At 55.0% G+C, this 17,674-nt stretch overlaps 1 protein-coding gene across 1 annotated transcript; it reads left to right on the forward strand.

Moving 5' to 3' along the window:
- The first annotated feature begins 2,575 nt into the window (after positions 1 to 2,575).
- Positions 2,576 to 12,901, forward strand: B4GALT7 (beta-1,4-galactosyltransferase 7). The gene is made up of 6 exons (XM_003900601.5): positions 2,576 to 2,729; positions 6,916 to 7,278; positions 9,892 to 10,117; positions 11,129 to 11,212; positions 11,503 to 11,607; positions 12,104 to 12,901. The coding sequence occupies exons 1-6, from the start codon at positions 2,680 to 2,682 to the stop codon at positions 12,257 to 12,259; spliced, it is 984 nt and encodes a 327-aa protein (XP_003900650.1). The 5' UTR covers positions 2,576 to 2,679; the 3' UTR covers positions 12,260 to 12,901.
- The last annotated feature ends 4,773 nt before the right edge of the window (positions 12,902 to 17,674 follow it).

Genomic DNA, 17,674 nt, shown 5'->3' on the forward strand with positions numbered 1-17,674 from the left:
CACGAGGTCAGGAGATTGAGACCAACCTGGCTAACATGGTGAAACCCTGTCTTTACTAAAAATAATATGAAAAATTAGCTGGGCATGGTGGTGGGCGCCTGTAGTCCCAGGGACTCGGGAGACTGAGGCAGGAAAATGGCTTGAACCCGGGAGGCGGAGCTTGCAGTGAGCCAAGATGGTGCCACTGCACTCCAGCCTGGGCAACAGAGCGAGGCTCTGTGTCAAGAAAAAAAAGTATTTTTAAAGAACAGTTTTAAAATTGCAGAAAAATTGTGAAGACATTTTCCCTATTATTAACATCATGCATTACTTTATCCAGACTTCCTTAGTTTTTACCTACTGTCCTTTTTCTGTTCCAGGATTCCACATCACATTTAGTCACTGTGTCTCCTTAGGCTCCTTTTGGCTGTGCCAGTTTCTTAGACCTTCCTTGTTTTTGATGATTCCTTGACTGTTTTGAGGAATACAGGTCAGGTATTTTGTACAATTTCTCAGCTACGGTTTGTCTGATGTTTTTCTCATGATTAGACTAGGGTTGTGGTTTTCTGAAAAGAGACCACAGGCCAGGTGTGGTGGCTCATGCCTGTAATCCCAGCACTTCGGGAGGCAGAGGCAGGCAGATCACCTGAGGTCAGGAGTTCAAGACCAGCCTGGCCAACATGGTGAAACCCCATCTCTACTAACAAATACAAAAGTTAGTCGTGCATGGTGGCAGGCACCTGTAGTCCCAGCTACTAGGGAGGCAGAGGCCGGATAATTGCTTGACCCCGGGAGGCAGAGGTTGCTGTGAGCTGAGATCGTGCCACTGCACTCCAGCCTGAGCGACAGAGACTCTGTCTCAAAACAAAGACAAAAAACAAAAGCAAAAGACACCAGAGTTGAAGTGTCATTATCAACATGGCTTATAGCTGGATATCACATTTAAAAATTAGATAATTTGGGGCTGGGTGCGATGGCTCACGCCTGTAATCTCAGCACTTTGGGAGGCTGAGGTGGGCAGATCACGAGGTCAGGAGTTCGAGACCAGCCTGGCCAACATAGTGAAACCCCATCTCTACTAAAAATACACAAATCAGTCGGGCATGGTGGCGTGCGCCTGTATTCCCAGCCACTCGGTAGGCTGAGGCAGAAGAATCTCTTGAACCCAGAAGCTGCAGGCTGCAGCAAGCCGAGATCACCCCACTGCACACCAGCCCAGGCGACAGTGTGAGACTTCGTCTCAAAAAAAAGAAAAAAAAATAGATAATTTGGGTTTTATGTGAGATCTGATTTCTTGAGATAGTGAATCTGACAATCTGAAGTAGGACTTCATCCTGATGTAGTAACATTTAACCGGATGGAGTGGTCCCCTTAGATGGGCTGTGGATTGGTCAAGGTTCTGGTGTAGGGTCTGCAGTGCCCTGGGGGAGTCAACAGGAAGGGGAATGGGTAGATTATATACGTCCAGGTTTAAGGGGTAAAGGGGTTACTGGGAATGATACATTTCCCATCCAGAGTGACGTTCTCTCTGAAGCAGAGTGATTAAGCTCATAGATTGTGGGGAGAAAAAAACAAAATAAAAACCCAAAACCCATATAGATTGTGCAACCAAATTACCTGATTTGCTTCTCTGTGGCTCAGTTCCTTCAACTTTAACTTGGGGATAAGCACCTACCGATAAGGACTACCTGAGATAACCTTCATGCAGTAAGAACTATTAACAAGGACTGGCACATAATAAGAACTTAACAGATGTTTGCTATCTACTAGGAAACTTAAAGTTTGCCTCGAAGAGCAGAGAAGGTCAAGTCTAACAACTGCCGCTTTCTTTCTCCAAGGTAGGAGGCTAGCAGGAGGGGTGGGGAGGGGTTTGGGATGAGGGGGATGGTTAAATTCCCACGGTGACGGGGCAGATATGGGAACTCAGTCTCCTATTCCCTTCTTCAGTTCTCAGCTCCACCAAAGTACCCTTTTCCTGAATGACAGCTGTCATTTATATGGCGTTGAACTGTGTGCCTAGCGCTGTACAAGTGTTTGCACTTTCCCCTTGAATCCCCACAGCTACCATATGGGATAGGAGCCATGGATATACCCAGGTGAGGAAACAGATGCAGAGATGTGGCTTGCTCAAAACACAGCTGAATTGGCAGAGTCGAGTTTCAAATTCAGTCAACTTGCCTTCAGAACTCGGCTCCTAACGTCTGCTCGGGCTGTCAGCTGAACTCAGCGCCGAGGCATGAGCTTGGCTTTGCCCCTCCAAGCTTGTGCGGAGGAGAACGCGCCGCCTGGGCCGAGACGGGGACCCTCGGACGCTCCCGCCTCCTCTCGGGAAGAGGACGGAGATGCAGATTCTCCCCGAGCGCTGGTTTGGAAGTCTAGACTTTTAGGTCCAGTCCCAGCCCATTGACTTGGGAGGCCCTAGGCGTCTGGGCGTCAGTTTCTCGGGCTGTCAGGCGGGTCTCAGGGCTGCTAGGAAGGAGCCGCCTGGCGAGGGAGGCCCGCCCACGCTGCTCGCAAGCAGAACCTTGGAGGCGGCGGCTCCGGGAGCGGGCGGCGCGGCCGGAGCAGCGGACCCGGCGGACCGGGGGGCGGGGCGGACGGGTCTGGGCGGAGCGGGAGGCGGAGGCGCCGCGTAGGCCCGGGAGGCCGGGCCGGCCGGGCTGCGAGCCCCTGCCCCATGCGCCGCCGCCTCCCCGCACGATGTTCCCCTCGCGGAGGAAAGCGGCGCAGCTGCCCTGGGAGGACGGCAGGTGAGCGGCGGCGGCCGGCCCGGGCCGTGTCCTCCCGGGCGCCGCTCCTTTCTCGGCCGCCCGCGGAATCTGGGAGCCCGAGGCCGTCACGTCTCCACGTCTGCGGGTCTCTGTGAGGGCGTGTGGGTCCCTGGCGCCCTGTTCCGGTTTCTGTCTGTCGGTGTGGGTCTTTGCCTCTCCCGCCTTCCGCCATTCCCCGCCCCCTCTCTGCCTCACCGCTGCACTGGTTCTTCCTCCAGCACCTTCCCCCGCGCCCGTGGGTCTGTGTGTCTCCATTGACTTCCCTTTGTGAGTTTCTGATCCCCTCTTTGCTGGTCTCTCTGATTATGTGTTTCGTTGTGTCTGTGTCTCCACCAGCCTCCCTCTGTCTGCATGCGGGTCTCTGACTCCGCTGACCTCTCACCATGGATTTGTGTTTCTCAATCTGTCTCTGATCCCTGAGGGCATTTATTCCGTTTCTCGGGTCTCTGCCTCCTTCATCACATCCATATAGCCTCAGACCCTACCCTCCCTCCTTAACGCTCCCCCCCCATCCTTCGCAGGCCGCCAGCAGAACCCACCAGAGAAGCTCCGTGCTCTGCCTGGCTGGTCACTGCCTGGCACGTACTAGACACTCCTCATACACCCGTTAGTCCGTTTCCTGTGCAGCTGTATTGGCCCTACGTGAAAGATGGGAGCTTGGCCCACACCTTAGCTAATGATGTTTCTCACTAAAGCAGAATGAGGAAAGCGATTTGACTGCCTCCATTTGGGGGGCGCTTGAGATGTGTCCCTGCAAGTCTTCTCACCTAACACATGACAGGATCTCCTCCCAGTGAATGACACCTCATTTCCTTCATGTGTCTTAAGTTTGTCAGGTGCCATAAGATTCCCTACAGAGAGGGTGGCGGTAGCGGTGGCTCCATGCCTGTAATCCCAGCACTTTGGGGAGGCGAGGCGGATCGAGTCCAGGAGATCCAGAGATTATCCACAGCTAACACCGTGAAACCCCGTCTCTACTAAATATAGAAAAATTAGCCGAGTGAGCGCCTGATCCCAGCTACCGGGGAGGCAAGAGGCAGGAGAATGGCATGAACCTGGGAGGAGCTTGCAGTGAGCGAGATCAGCGCCACTGCACTCCAGCCTGGGGCGACAGAGCTCCGTCTCAAAAAAAAAAAAGGTCTGGAATTTAGTGGGCACAACTTTTACTTCTGGGGGTTTTTCAGACTTGGTGTTGAAAGGAGAAGACAGGAATATAATAGAAAGCATGGATTAGAGTTTGACCTGGGCAGGAGTCCTCGTTAATTGTGTGAGCAGAGACCCCTGCATCTTTCTGACCGCAGCCTTTCCATTGCTGAGACAGTTGTCACAATATTGACTCTGCAGGGCTGTGTGAGGATTAAAGGAGAGCATCCATGTAAAGACCATGGCACTGCCTGGCACAAGAGGAGGTGCCAGTTGTCTTCCAGTTACGTTTGCAGTTTTGAGGTGCTGTAACCAGAGCAGCTGAGGATTCAGACCTTGTAGTACGAAGGTTTGTATGAGACAAGAAAGGAAAGGTAATAGAGGAGCATTTCTATTTCCTGATCCCTTTCCGTAACTGTTCCCAGAGAAATTTACTGATAGTCAGTTCTGTGCTTTTGACACAGGGGTGGTGCAAAGATCCACGCAACTGATGCAGGCTAGTGTAGCTATGGAGTGTAGGTTCTGGAGCCAGCCTGCCTGGGTTTGAATCCGCCTCTTACTAGCCTTGGGCAGTGATTGATGAGGGAGACAAAGCCTCTTCTGAACTGCCCCTCAGAGTCAGGGTGGCCTGGGCCTGGGAACCGCTGGGATTGCAAATCTGGAGTTTGCCACCTGGGGGCACCAGGAGCAACTGTTCTCAGTGTCCACTGTCCTGAGGAATTGGGACTCTGGGTTCAATTCAGTTGCTCAGCGGTTTGTGCCCTTAGAGCACAGGATAACGCCTGTGGGGATGTACTCCTCATAGGAGAGGGGAGCAGGGCCGAGGGAATAGCGTGTGAAAGTGCTTGGAGTGCCCAGTCCACGCCGTTCGCCTGGATAATAGTCACTGCTTGTTTTCCTGAAGGGATATCACCCCATGTCCATCTCTCCAGAATCTACCCTGCCCCCAGAAAAAGCCCAGAGGGCAAGGGAGAATCTGTAGAGGTTCCAGCCTTCCCAGGCCACTCTCAGGACTGGGCTATGCGCCTCCCCGGCTGAATCCACCACCACAGGATAATGGGGGGTAAGTCAGAAGCCCTGGGGGGTATCCTACCAGGCCACCTCTTAGCTGCATGTGGAACCTGGGCCTGGCTTCAAGGCTACTGGCTTCCAGGTTGGCAGTTGTTTCTCTAGAAAAAGGGAGGAGTTAGTCTGGCTTTAGCGTGTGACTTAAGGCATGCCCTGACTGCTTTAACCCTTTCTGTAACTCACTTGGCAAGCTCTCTGCTGTCTGGCCTGTGCTTGCTGTGCCACAGATATGAATCTGACATGGCCTGAGAAGCAAGGACACAAGGCGTCACAAAAAAGTAGGAAGTAAGATGCCGTGGGAATACAAAAGGGGGAGTGTTATGGGGCCAGGGGGCAGTGCTGGCTATGACATTGGAGTTTGGCTCTGAAGGATCAACAGGGGGCCTCAGGCAGATAACGGACATTTCAGGCAGAAGGAGCGGGCTGTGTGAGGGCTGGAGCAGGAAGGAAAATAGCAAGTGGAGAAGCTCCGAGGCGCCTAGCTTGAGAACATGGGACGAAGGCTTGGGAGCTCCTGGAGTTGGGGCCAGGTCACGGAGGGCTTTGACTGTCGGGCCAAAGGGCTTGGCCTTTGTCTGGCAAACAGAGGAGGGTCATTCAGAAGATTGGAGGGGTCTGAGCAGGGCAAGGAACAGATGAGTGAGGAAGGATTGGAGGCGGACTTAGGAGATAGAATTTGTTTATTTATTTGTTTATTTATTTATGAGACGGAGTCTCACTCTGTTGCCCAGGCTGGAATGCAGTGGTGTGATCTCAGCTCACTGCAACCTCCACCTCCCGGGTTCAAGCGATTCTTCTGCCTCAGCCTCCCAAGTAACTGGGACTACAGGTGCCCACCACCAGACCCAGCTAATTTTTGTATTTTTAGTAGAGACAGGGTGTTACCATATTTGCCAGGCTGGTCTTGAGCTCCCAAAGTGCTGGGATTACAGGCATGAGCCACTGCGCCCGGCCTTGAGATAGAATTTATAAGACCTGATAGTTAATCGCTGACTCTTAAATTAAGATTGTGAAGTGGATTCCTTTGCAGATTATTTTGGGGAGAAGGTAGGGGGAGTACGAGGAAGCTTCCCCCTTCCTGGATTCCTCAGCCCCTCTCTCAGCATACTCAGGAATTTCCAGAGGAGGGGCAAATGAATCTGGTGAATTCTGTTTCTTTGTATTTGCTAACCAAAGACTGTCTCCTGGCATCACCCCAGTGTCTATGATGTTCAGCTGCGGTTTTTCCGGTTTCTGAAATCAGTGCCTGTGCTGTACCCAGCCCTCATCTTTCTTTCCCTCTCTGTCTCCGTCTTTTATATGAGCTGCCTCTTGGACTAAAGGTTTGAGGCTCATTCAGTGAACTGCCACTGGCAGTTTGGGCCTTGCATTGCTTCGGGGGCAGGTGTGATCTTCCCAGAGTAAACATCGGTCATTTTACCTGAACTAATGCCAGCACACACCCGTGTCTGGGTGGCCTTTGGTCATTCTGGGAAGCAGGATGGAGCCACGGTTTCTGCTGGGGTGGATCTGTAGGGGAGTGGGTTTGGAAAGCAGTGGGTTGCATCTCTAAGGTGGGGACTCCTGTCATTGGCTCAGGACGTTGAGCCACTGTCGTGGGGAGGAGCACATACAAGTGACAGGAGCCTCCTCATCCCTGTCCTGAGCAGCTCTGACCAGGACTTAGTCACAGGAAGTAAGAGAGCATGGAGGAGCTGGGGCAGCTCTGGGACCTGGGAGTGGTTCAGAGGGCTTCCCAGGAGCGGGTGGCATGGGTTGGATCTAGAGAGGTAAGCAGAATTCTGATGCATGGTGGTGGCATGAGCAAAAACATTAAAGTTGCTTTCGTACTAATTCCCAGGTGCTTGGGGTAGACCAGTTATGTGCAGCCTCCTCGTGGGGAGGCCAGAGAAAGTGTCTGTCAGAGGGCCAGCCCTGCCCTGCCCTTCTGACCCTGTCCCTGCTCTTGTCTCAGGTCCAGGTTGCTCTCCGGCAGCCTCCCTCGGAAATGCTCCGTCTTCCACCTCTTCGTGGCCTGTCTCTTACTGGGCTGCTTCTCCCTGCTCTGGCTGCAGCTCAGCTGCTCTGGTGATGTGGGCCGGGCAGCCAGGGGACAAGGGCAGGAGACCTCGGGCCCTCCTCGGGCCTGCCCCCCAGAGCCACCCCCTGAGCAGTGGGAAGAAGACGCATCCTGGGGTCCCCACCGCTTGGCAGTGCTGGTGCCCTTCCGCGAACGCTTCGAGGAGCTCCTGGTCTTTGTGCCCCACATGCACCGCTTCCTGAGCAGGAAGAAGATCCAGCACCACATCTATGTACTCAACCAGGTGGACCACTTCAGGTAGCGCCTGCCCCCGCCCTCTCCCCTCTCGACACCCCCTCCCAGGCTCAGGCTTCTCAGGGCCCATGAGAGGTCACCTGGGGCAGGGGCGGGAGGGCGGGAGGTGGCAGACCCCTCTCATTGGGTGTGACGGGAATCTTTGGAGAGGGCCCTGATCTAATTTCCATTTTGAAAAGCTCACTGTGGCTGCTGTATGTGGAATGGATTATACCAGGGCAAGAGGAGAAGCAGGGAGACCAGTTAGGTGGTCACTGCTGTGGTCTGCAGTGACAGTGGCTTGATGGCGTGGTGGGGGGTGGGTAGAGAGAGGTGCTGTGGAGGAAGTCCAGACAGGACTCCCTGGGGACTGGCCCGGGGATTAGGGAAAGGGAGGGTCAAGGCCACGGCTTTAAAGTTGCCCAGAGTCTGGCGTTATCCTAAAATCCCTGCCCTTACCAAAAAGTGCTCCCTTCCTTGACCACAGCTTGGCATCTCACCCTCCAGCCCCCACCTCCTTTCTCTCTAGGTAACTCCCACTGGAAGATGGATTCTTAGCCCACCAGCCTGATCTTCCACCTTTTCAAGTCCACTTGATCCGGATCCTCAGATCCCCCCACCTTTTCCCTGCCACCCTCCTTGTCCTTACTTCCTCCTTACCCAACCTGGAGTCCAAGGTCTGCCATTAAAATCCTCCCTGGCCTGGCATACTCCCTCAAGCCTCTGGCCCGTTGCTCCTGGGATAATCCCAGCCTGACTTACTCCAGCTGTCTGTCCCACACCTATGCCTGGGCACTGGAGGGTGTGGAGAGAAAAGACAACACATGAGGCGGCCACACAGATTGAAATGGAAGAGAACTTTCCCCAGTTCCCTCCACAACTCACCTCCCAGCCTCTGTGCACAGGGACTCAGGGCTGTCCCAGCTTCTGTCTGAGCTGACTCTCCACCATCCCCACCCCTCAGTGTTTCCCCCACTCCACAGCTGGCCCCTTCCTCTCCCTCTCGATCAGCGTTCCTCTCCTGGAGCGTACACGTGAGCACACCCACTGAAGTGGCTCCTCTCTCAAAGGAAAAAGACTCCCTGGATCCCACATCCCTCGAGGCTGTCACCCTTCTCTGCTTTCTGGCAGACCTCCTTCCCGTTCTTTCTCCTTGTCTCTCTTGAACTCCTTCCGCTCAGACTCCTACACCCACCGTAGCACAGAGCAGCTCTCACTGAGGTCACCAGCCATCTCCACTCTGTTGGTCCAGAGGCCGTGCTGGGCCCTCATCCTGTGGACCTGCCAGCAGCATCTTCTTTCATAAAATGCCCCTGCTTGGGGCAGCACCCTCTGGTCCTCCCTCTGCACCAGCTGGGCCTCTGTGTCTGTGGATTCTGCTTGTCTCCCCAAGCTCTCACTATCGGGGCTTCTCTGGGCTCAGTGCTTCAGCAGCCCCCCTTTTCTAACTCCAGGTGTTCCTTGGGGCATCTCATGTCATCTCCCAGCATTAAACCCCTTCTCTACTCTGATGATTCCTGAGGCTCTTTCCAGCCCAGACCTCTCTCTTGAACTCCAGGCTCACCAGCCCAGCCATCTACACAGTCCCTCCATGTGGTGGCCTCAGAGCTACTGCAAGCTTTCATGATCACAGCTGAATTGCTGGTGGCCTGCCCTGCCCCAGACCTGTAGCTCTGCCCTCTTCCCCACGGGCATGGAGGCTCTTTGCTCCCATTGCTCAAGCCCAAAAGCCCTGTGGTCATCCTTAGCCGCTCCTTCTCTGTCATACACCACATCCTATTCGTCAGCAAAATCCATCTAGAATCTGCCGCTTCTCACTGTTGCCACTGCCACCTCCTGAGCTAGGCCATCTTCATCTTTCGGGGTCTCGCCTAAATTATTGCCATAGCCTCCCAGCTGGTCTCCCTGCTTTCACCCCTGCTCCAACAGTCTCTTCCAGCACAACAGCTAGGGCGGTCCTATCCAGACATAAGTCACAGCACGCCCCACCCCTGCTTAGAGCCCCCATGGCACCCCATCTCACCCGAGTCAAAGCCCTGTCCTTCAGTGGCCCTTGGGCCTCGTGCAGTCACTGTGTCACCCCCAACATCCCCTTCTCCACCCTCGCCCTGCCCAGCTGCCTGCTGTCTGCTCCTGCCTCCTGCTGTGGCAGTGCTGTCTCCCCCATGCAGAGCCCTAGGCACCCACTGCCTGGTGGGTCATCTCTTCAGGCCTTCAGGTTTCTGTCACTCAATTCCCCTGGCCCTCCCTGACAGCCCCATCGAGGACAAGAGCCACCTCCACCCCAGCAAGATCACCCTCCTCGCCTGCTTTGCTTTTCCCCCAGCACTAACCACTCCCAGCCTCGCTTTGTGTTTGCTTGCTTGTTTCTGTTTCCTTCTATTGGAATCTCAGTTCCTTGAGAGCAGGGCCTGGTTTCTCACTGCTGTACCTCCAGTGCTTTGAATGGTTTCTGGCACATAGTAGGTGCCTAGTAAATATTTGTGCAATGAGTGGAGGGGACAGCTCCACAGGCTGAATAAAGTCAGTGCTGGGCCAGAGGGCAGCATAGGTACCACGGGGACCCCCAGGTGGGTGCTGAGCCCCAGGCAGTGAGCCCGTGTGCTGCCCTTGCCCAGCCTTGGCCGCCCTGCACAGGTTCAACCGGGCGGCGCTTATCAACGTGGGCTTCCTGGAGAGCAGCAACAGCACGGACTACATTGCCATGCATGACGTTGACCTGCTCCCTCTCAACGAGGAGCTGGACTATGGCTTTCCTGAGGCTGGGCCCTTCCACGTGGCCTCCCCGGAGCTCCACCCTCTCTACCACTACAAGACTTATGTCGGCGGCATCCTGCTGCTCTCCAAGCAGCACTACCAGCTGGTGAGGCCCTGACAGCCCGCTCTGCTCAGAGTCAGGAGCTCCCGCTGGGCTGCAGGCGGTGGGCAGGATGGGATAGTGCCTCTGGGGCCCAGCAGATGGAGCCCTGCCCAGGCCTAGCAGGGGAACCTACGAGCAGCCAGAGTGCGAGGAGCAGGCGAGCCAGTCAGCTGCAGCGGCAGAACCACTTGCAAGCTGGCTTCAGAAACCTGGGGAGTTAGTGGCCCTTAACATTGACGAGTGTAGGGGGCAGTTCAGGTGCAGCTTGCCCACCTCTCAGACAGTGTCACCAGGACCCTATTTCTCTGTCCATCTCTCAGCTCTGCCTTCCCTACACTGGGTTTATTGGCAAGATGGTGGTTGTCACTGCAGTCTGTATCCATCTGGGCCCCAGCCTGGTGGGAAATGGGGCCCTTCCCTCATAGCTCAGGCAGGAGTCCGGCAGTGAGCTGCACTGGCTCTTGATTGGCCAGCTTGAGTGCTGAGCCCACCCCTGAGCCAGTCACTGGCTGGTGGACGGGCAGGCAGGAAGAACCAGGTGGCTCAGGCCTGGGTCTCTTCCTCTCCAGGCCATGGCAGGAGCCAGCTTTATGTAAATGAAGCCGCTGAGCCAGGTACAAGAATGGGTGTGTGTCATGGAACCCAGCTACCCCTCTCACACACACACAGGAAGAGATGAGGGCAGGGCCACCAGGGGAAAGGGAAATGGGGGAAGCAGAAATCAAGGAGGAGCTGGTGCTTCTGCCCATCGATAGTTCCCTAAGGAGATCCCCTCGGGCCAGCCAGACATTTCTGAGAAGGTGAGCATCTCACACAGGTTCAAGGCCCCATGAGAACGGGAGAGGGACTGGGATGTACTGCTTCCTGCCGCCCCCAGCACTGCAGAGGTGGAGGAGCCTGTAAGCACCTGGTGCTTATTCAGAACCGCCCGGGGAGAGGGGCACTCCCAAGCAGTAGGAGACCAAAGGCCCCCCGGGAGGACGGGCCGAGTGATGCTGCTTGTCTCTGTGTCAGTGCAACGGGATGTCCAACCGCTTCTGGGGCTGGGGCCGCGAGGACGATGAGTTCTACCGGCGCATTAAAGGAGCTGGGCTGCAGGTGAGGTTCCCCGGGGCCCTGCCACCACCTCAGCTATGGTGGCTGCCCAGAGATTCTCTTCTGTTTCCTCAGATGAAGCTCCCGGGGTCTCGAGATGGCCCTGGTTCTGATCCCTGCCCTAACCCTGCCCTGCGTGGTCATCTAGCCAGTTCCTTGCCCTGTGGGCCCCAGTCTCCTCTCCTGCAGGCTGGGAGTGCAGGCCCCTGCCTGTGGGACCTCAGAGGAGCTGGTGGTGAGGGCTGGGGCTCCAGGAAGGGCAGCCTGACCCTGACTTCCTTGGACCTCCCTAGCTTTTCCGCCCCTCGGGAATCACAACGGGGTACAAGACGTTTCACCACCTGCATGACCCAGCCTGGCGGAAGAGGGACCAGAAGCGCATCGCGGCTCAAAAACAGGTGCTGGCAGGGCTCCTCATCGGGGACGAATAGGTGGTGATGTGGGGAGCCAGCAGGCCCGAGCTTTCACCAAGTTCTCCTTGGCCCAAACAGCCCCATCCTTCCCTGCTTGGCCCAGGTCAGTCGACAGGCATTCTTTTTGGGCACTGTGCCCTGCTCTGGTGGCTGCTGTGGGCACCCTGGGCACTGTGGGTCAGCCCAGACCTCAGGGTCCATGCAGGCTGGCAGAGTGGGGTTGGGGAGCCACACCTGGGATGCAAGGATCCTGCCCTCAAACAGCCCCTTCTCTAGGAGGCATATGCATCCAACAGGAGATCCCGGCTCTCCTGCTTCCTAGTGGGGCACAGCCCTGGGCCAGAGGCTTCACTGCTTTGAGCTCTGGGTTCTTCCCCTCCAGTGGGGACCACAGGGCCTCTGATGGCGAGGCTGTGGGGTCGGTGGGTAGCTGGTACTCATGCAGCCCTGAGTCCGTGCTCTTTCCTCCCTTCCTTCCCAGGAGCAGTTCAAGGTGGACAGGGAGGGAGGCCTGAACACTGTGAAGTACCATGTGGATTCCCGCACTGCCCTGTCCGTGGGCGGGGCCCCCTGTACTGTCCTCAACATCATGTTGGACTGTGACAAGACCGCCACGCCCTGGTGCACATTCAGCTGAGTTAGATGGACAATGAGGAAGCCTGTACCTGCAGGCCACGTTGCTAAGGCTCAGGACAAGGCCTCAGGTCCCAGGCCCAGCTCCGACAGGATGTGGGGTGGCCACAACCAAGACAGCAAGCTCCTCAGTTGCAGCCAGCTGGCCGCCAAGGCAGGCTTGAGCTGGGCCAGGACACGTGGGGTGCCTGGGACGCTGCTAGCCGTGCACAGTGATCAGAGGGAGGCTGGGGTGTGTCCTGACCAGGATCCCCGCTGCCTTCCTGCTCACCCTACTCTGGCCTCCTTCACGTGCCAAGGCCTGTGGGCAGTGGGGAGGGCTGAACAGGACAACCTCTCATCAGTCCTGATTTTGTTCCTTCCTGCTGCGCCGCCTTGTGCAAAGACACAGCGCAGGGGCCACGCAGTTGGCGTAGGTGGCAGCTGGGCCTGGGAGGGTTAGAACTCCGGAAACCAGAGCACAAGCCCCACAGAGGGAACAGCCAGCACCGTCTAGCTGGTGGTCGCCGTGCTGGAATGTGGGCCTAGTGTTGCCAGATCTTCTGATTTTTCAAAAGAAACTAGAATGCTGGATTCTTAAGTGAAACCTTCTGGTTTTTAAATGATAGCACCTAAATGAAACTTTCAAAAAGTATGGCAGGCCAGACAAAATGTGTCATGGACCTCTCTCTCACATGTCACTTTTGGCTGAGGGGCAGGGAGAGGGGTGAGTTACAGGCTGGTGAGGAATTGGGGTGGGGCTGGGATGACAAGTCCAGTGGGGAGGAGAAGCCAAAGGCATGAGGATTCCTGTACCACCTCCACCCCACCAAGGCTTCTGGGCAGCCCCCTGGAGGCCCCTCTGAGCAGTCTGACCACCTTCAGGCTCTCTCTGGGTGAGCTTCCTCCGGCCTCCCTGAGACACGGAGGAGGGAGAGCAGCTGAGGAGATTCACCCACACGACTGGACTGAAGTAGGCAGGGCACTAAGCTGATGCCTCGGGTCATGGCTTGAGCCAGGAGGAGGGAGAAGGGGAGAAGTGGGAGGATCCCTGTGGTGGTCCCTCAGCACAGAGATTATAGTGGTCACCGAATGCCCAGGAGCAGTGAGAAGACACGGAACTGGGGAGTGCTCTTGGGGGAATCACTCGGAGGGAAGCCCAGAGCTCATGAGAGTGGGAGGCAAAGGACCCTGCATGTAGGCCACTCCAAGGCATTTAGCTGCCAAAGATGCAAGGCAGAAGGCAGAGGAGACCATCAGGCCCCAGTAATGTGGATTTGTTTTAACACCAGGACACCTGGAGTCCTGGAGAAGGAAGGGATTGTGGTCCCAGAGCTCAGGAAGGTAGAATCCACAGCTCTGGTTCAAAGACTTCTCCTCTGAGGATGATCAGTGAGGATGATCAGGGCTGCTGTGTGCAGTTGTGTGGGTTGTGCACTGTGTGACCTGTGTATAAGCCAAGGGATTTAAGTAGAGATGGCTGGGGTAAAGCTTCAGGTTCAGGTGTTTAGCCCAGGGTCTTTGTGATCCTAAATTGACTTTGCCCATTGATTCAACCATACCCACTATTGCGTTGGGCAGATGGGCCTCAACTCCAGTGCAAGGGTGGTGGAGAGGGGACTGTGCCAGTTCCCTGGACAATCCCAGCTGCCTCATCTTGGACTGACATGGACTCCGGGCAGTAACACCAGCTCTTGGAGTTGCTGGGAATGAGTGTAATATCAAAGCTCCCTGCTCTGCACTCTCCTGTCACATAGGAAGACCTCAGAAAATGGAGTTCCTTCCTTTCCACCTGCACTGGGGGAGTGCAATGAGCAGAAGAAAAGCGAAGGTTCCTTCGCCTTGTGAGATCAGCTGACACCTGGGCTTAGGTGCATCCCTATCCCTGCAGCCTGTTACTTCCCTTGATCGCCACCTCCACCTCCATCTTCAAGGCCATGCTGGGCACTCCAGGCTGGGCCTGGCGCATTCCAGATCTGCAGCTCCCTCACTCTGCATCCTGGGCCCCCACCACTCTCCAGGAGAGTGGGAGAGGCCTGAGCCACGGGTGGCGAGGAGAAGCGGCAGTCCCCTGCAGCCTCAGTGCCCCACTTACCTCCTTCGTGGAATGGACTTGACATCCCTGCCTTGCTGGCCAGGGCGTGGCTGAAACCTAGCCAGGATGTAGGAGCACTGGGCACAGTGCTTGGCCAGTGAGGTGGTGTTTGCAATAATAATAACCATCATGCTAGGTGCGGTGGCTCACGCCTGTAATCCTAGCACTTTGGGAGGCCGAGGCAGGCGGATCACGAGGTCAGGAGATCGAGACCATCCTGGCTAACATGGTGAAACCCCGTCTCTACTAAAAATACAAAAAATTAGCCGGGCGTGGTGGTGTACACCTGTAGTTCCAGCTACTAGGAGGCTGAGGCAGGAGAATGACATGAACCCAGGAGGCGGAGCTTGCAGTGAGCTGAGATGGTGCCACTGCACTCCAGCCTGGGCGACAAAGCGAGACTCCGTCTCAAAAAAAAAAAAAAAAAAAAAAAAAAACCATCACTTGTTGAACATTCACCACATAGAAAATTCTTCACACTGCGTTTCACTTAGGCCTCCCTGCCTAAGAGCTGGGTCCTAATTCACCGGTTCTGTAGATCAGGAAGGCAGTGCACAGACAGGCAAGTAGTTTGCCCAAGGTCCCAGAGCTGTAAGGGGTGGGGGGCTGGTATTGGGAACGCCTGGAATCTACTTTCAGAGCCAGATTTCTTCCCCCCCGCCCTGTGTAGCAGGTGCCCGTGAGCAGGTGTTCCTTCCCCACAGGCCTCCCTCTCCCCTGCTGGAAAGGGCAGATGGGGAGGGCTGGGAGGAAAACAGGGCCACGGTGGGGGTGCAGAGGATGTGCCTCAGGCTCCGCTGCCTCGAGGAAGACAGGGATTCTGCTGCTTGGTGCTGAGGAGCACTGACGGGGCATTAGTGGGACCCAGAGTGCGGCACTGTAAATGAGGGCTGTACAGAGTGCTTGGGGAAGTCTTCCCCGAGGAGGCAAAGTCTTGCTGGTGGAGAATTTGTCAGCAGGAAAGGGAAGGGACCATCATGTGCAAAGGCAGAGAGCCCGGAGCAAGCATGTGTGTCAGTGACCTGGGAGGAGCTCGAGGTGTTCCTGGCACCCCCAATACTGTGCAGAAGTAGGGAGGTGGGCAGCAGAGGGAAGGCTGGGGTGAGCCATGAGGATCTGTGAATGCCACACTAAGCAACTTGTACTTTATTCTAGGGGTGCAGGGGTTTTGAGGAGTTTCAAGCACTAGAGAACTTTTTTTGTTGTTCTTTTTGAGACAGGGCCTCTCTTACTCTGTTGCCCAGGCTCGAGTGCAGTGGTGTGATCTTGGCTCACCACAGCCTCTGCCTCCCGGGTTCGAGATTCTCCTGCCTTAGCTTCCCGAGTAGCTGGGATTGCAGGCATGCGGGACCAGGCCCAGGTAATTCTTTGTATTTTTTAGTAGAGAGATGGTTTCACTATGTTCGCAATCTGCCCACCTCAGCCTCGCAGAGTGCTGGAATCACAGGTGTGAGCCTGGCCAGGGGAGAACTTTTGAACACTTACCTGTGTTCTATAACATAGATCCTTTGGGGGATAACAAAGATCCTTTGGGGGACCCAGGGTGGACTGCAGGGTGCAGTCTGAGGAAGCAGAGAGCCCAGTCCAAGGAAGAGATGGTGAAGCCAGAATGAGGCAAGGGAGCGGGGTTGGGGATGCAGGCCAGCTAAGCCCCCAGAGCCAGTAGGAGCCCTCCCTAGTGGGATCAACCAGACGCCATCAGGCGTTCCCTTCACGGAGGGTCGACTCCGCTGCAGACTGTTTCCCAAAAGGCCAAATGGATGTACACATGGCCTTTTTGCCATCTCAGCCCTCATGCCTTGAGAACGTTTTTTACAAAACAAAAAAAGAGAAAAACAACTTTCGGCTCCAGCATCAACATGTAAACAGCTTGTAAGTCATCATTCCCATCCTTTCAACAAGAAGTAAAGTGCAACGGACTGAAAAGCAACTCCTTATCTTAGACCCGTCAGAGAAATGAGGTTGCAGGGCAAACCGTCTTCCACAATCTGGAGAGGCAGGCGGATCCTTAGCTAGAGAAGCAGCTGCTGGAGCCACACACTGGTTAGGAATATTTAAGCGGTCATGTTGACAAAGTCAGCATGTGGACTCCTGGTGAAGACCCAAGAAAAATCCCCTCCTGTCTCTGACAGAGGAAGGGAAAACTAACCATTTAAAGACACCCAGAGTGGGCCAGGCACGGTGGCTCACATCTGTAATCCCAGCACTTTGGGAGGCTGAGGCGGGCGGATCACCCGAGGCCAGGAGTTTGAGACCAGCCTGGCCAACATGGCAAAACCCCATCTCTACTAAAAATACACACAAAAAAAAAAAACAAAAAAAACCACAAATCAGCCGAGCATGGTGGCGGGAGCCTGTAATCCCAGCTACTTGGGACGCTGAGGCAGGAGAATCGCTAGAACCCTAGAGGTAGGAGGCTGCAGTGAGCTGAAATTGCGCCATTGCACCCCACCCTGGGCAAGAGCGAACCTCCGTCTCTAAATAAATAAATAAATAAAATAAAAACACCAAGAGCAATCTCCGTAACAAAAGCCTACTCTCCAAGAGAAAAGAGCCTGTCTCACCGAGGCCTTACAACAGCCACCCAGCTCCAGCCGCCTCTAGCCTTCCTGTCTCACCTAAGGAGGTGGGACAAAGCTAAGACACCTGTGAAGACACCAGGGATATGGACGCACTAAAAGACCAAGATTTAATCATAAAATTAGCAATGTGCTTCCCCCTTTCGTAAACCTTGCTACCACATCAACGGGGCTCCAGTGTAACAGTAGTGGATTGTAGCTGAGAGAGCTATTAGACACAGTATTTAAGAAGCTCTTAGGGAAACCTGAAGACAACCAAGGAGACAAAACCAAAGACACTAGAGGAATTTAAAGCCTCTGTCTTGAAGTTACAGTAAACATTATGCCCAACTCCTTTTTATTTATTTATTTATTTTGAGACAGAGTCTCGCTCCGTCGCCTAGGCTGGAGTGCAGTGGTGCGATCTCGGCTCACTGCAACCTCTTCCTCCCCGGTTCAAGTAGTTCTCTGCCTCAGCCTCCCAAGTAGCTGGGACTACAGGCATCTGCCACCATGCCTGGTTAATTTTTTTTTAATTTTAATTTTTTAATTTTTAATTTTTTTTAGTTGAGACAGGGTTTCACCGTGTTAGCCAGGATGGTCTCGATCTCCTGACCTCGTGATCCAACCGCTTTGGCCTCCCAAAGTGCTGGGATTACAGGCGTGAGCCACTGCGCCCGGCCTACAAAGAATCTTTTTTTTTTTTTTTTTGATACGGAGTCTGGCTCTGTCGCCCAGGCTGGAGTGCAGTGGCTGGATCTCAGCTCACTGCAAGCTCCGCCTCCCG

This window comes from Papio anubis, chromosome 5 (assembly GCF_008728515.1).
Source record: "Papio anubis isolate 15944 chromosome 5, Panubis1.0, whole genome shotgun sequence".
Lineage (NCBI taxonomy): Eukaryota > Metazoa > Chordata > Mammalia > Primates > Cercopithecidae > Papio > Papio anubis.

Bases quoted from the DNA above. Each gene is read 5' to 3' on its own strand.
- B4GALT7 (XM_003900601.5), top strand. From the start codon at position 2,680: ATGTTCCCCTCGCGGAGGAAAGCGGCGCAGCTGCCCTGGGAGGACGGC. The intron at 7,279-9,891 runs GTAGCGCCTGCC...CGCCCTGCACAG, and splicing joins AACCAGGTGGACCACTTCAG to GTTCAACCGGGCGGCGCTTA. The intron at 11,608-12,103 runs GTGCTGGCAGGG...CTTCCTTCCCAG, and splicing joins GCATCGCGGCTCAAAAACAG to GAGCAGTTCAAGGTGGACAG.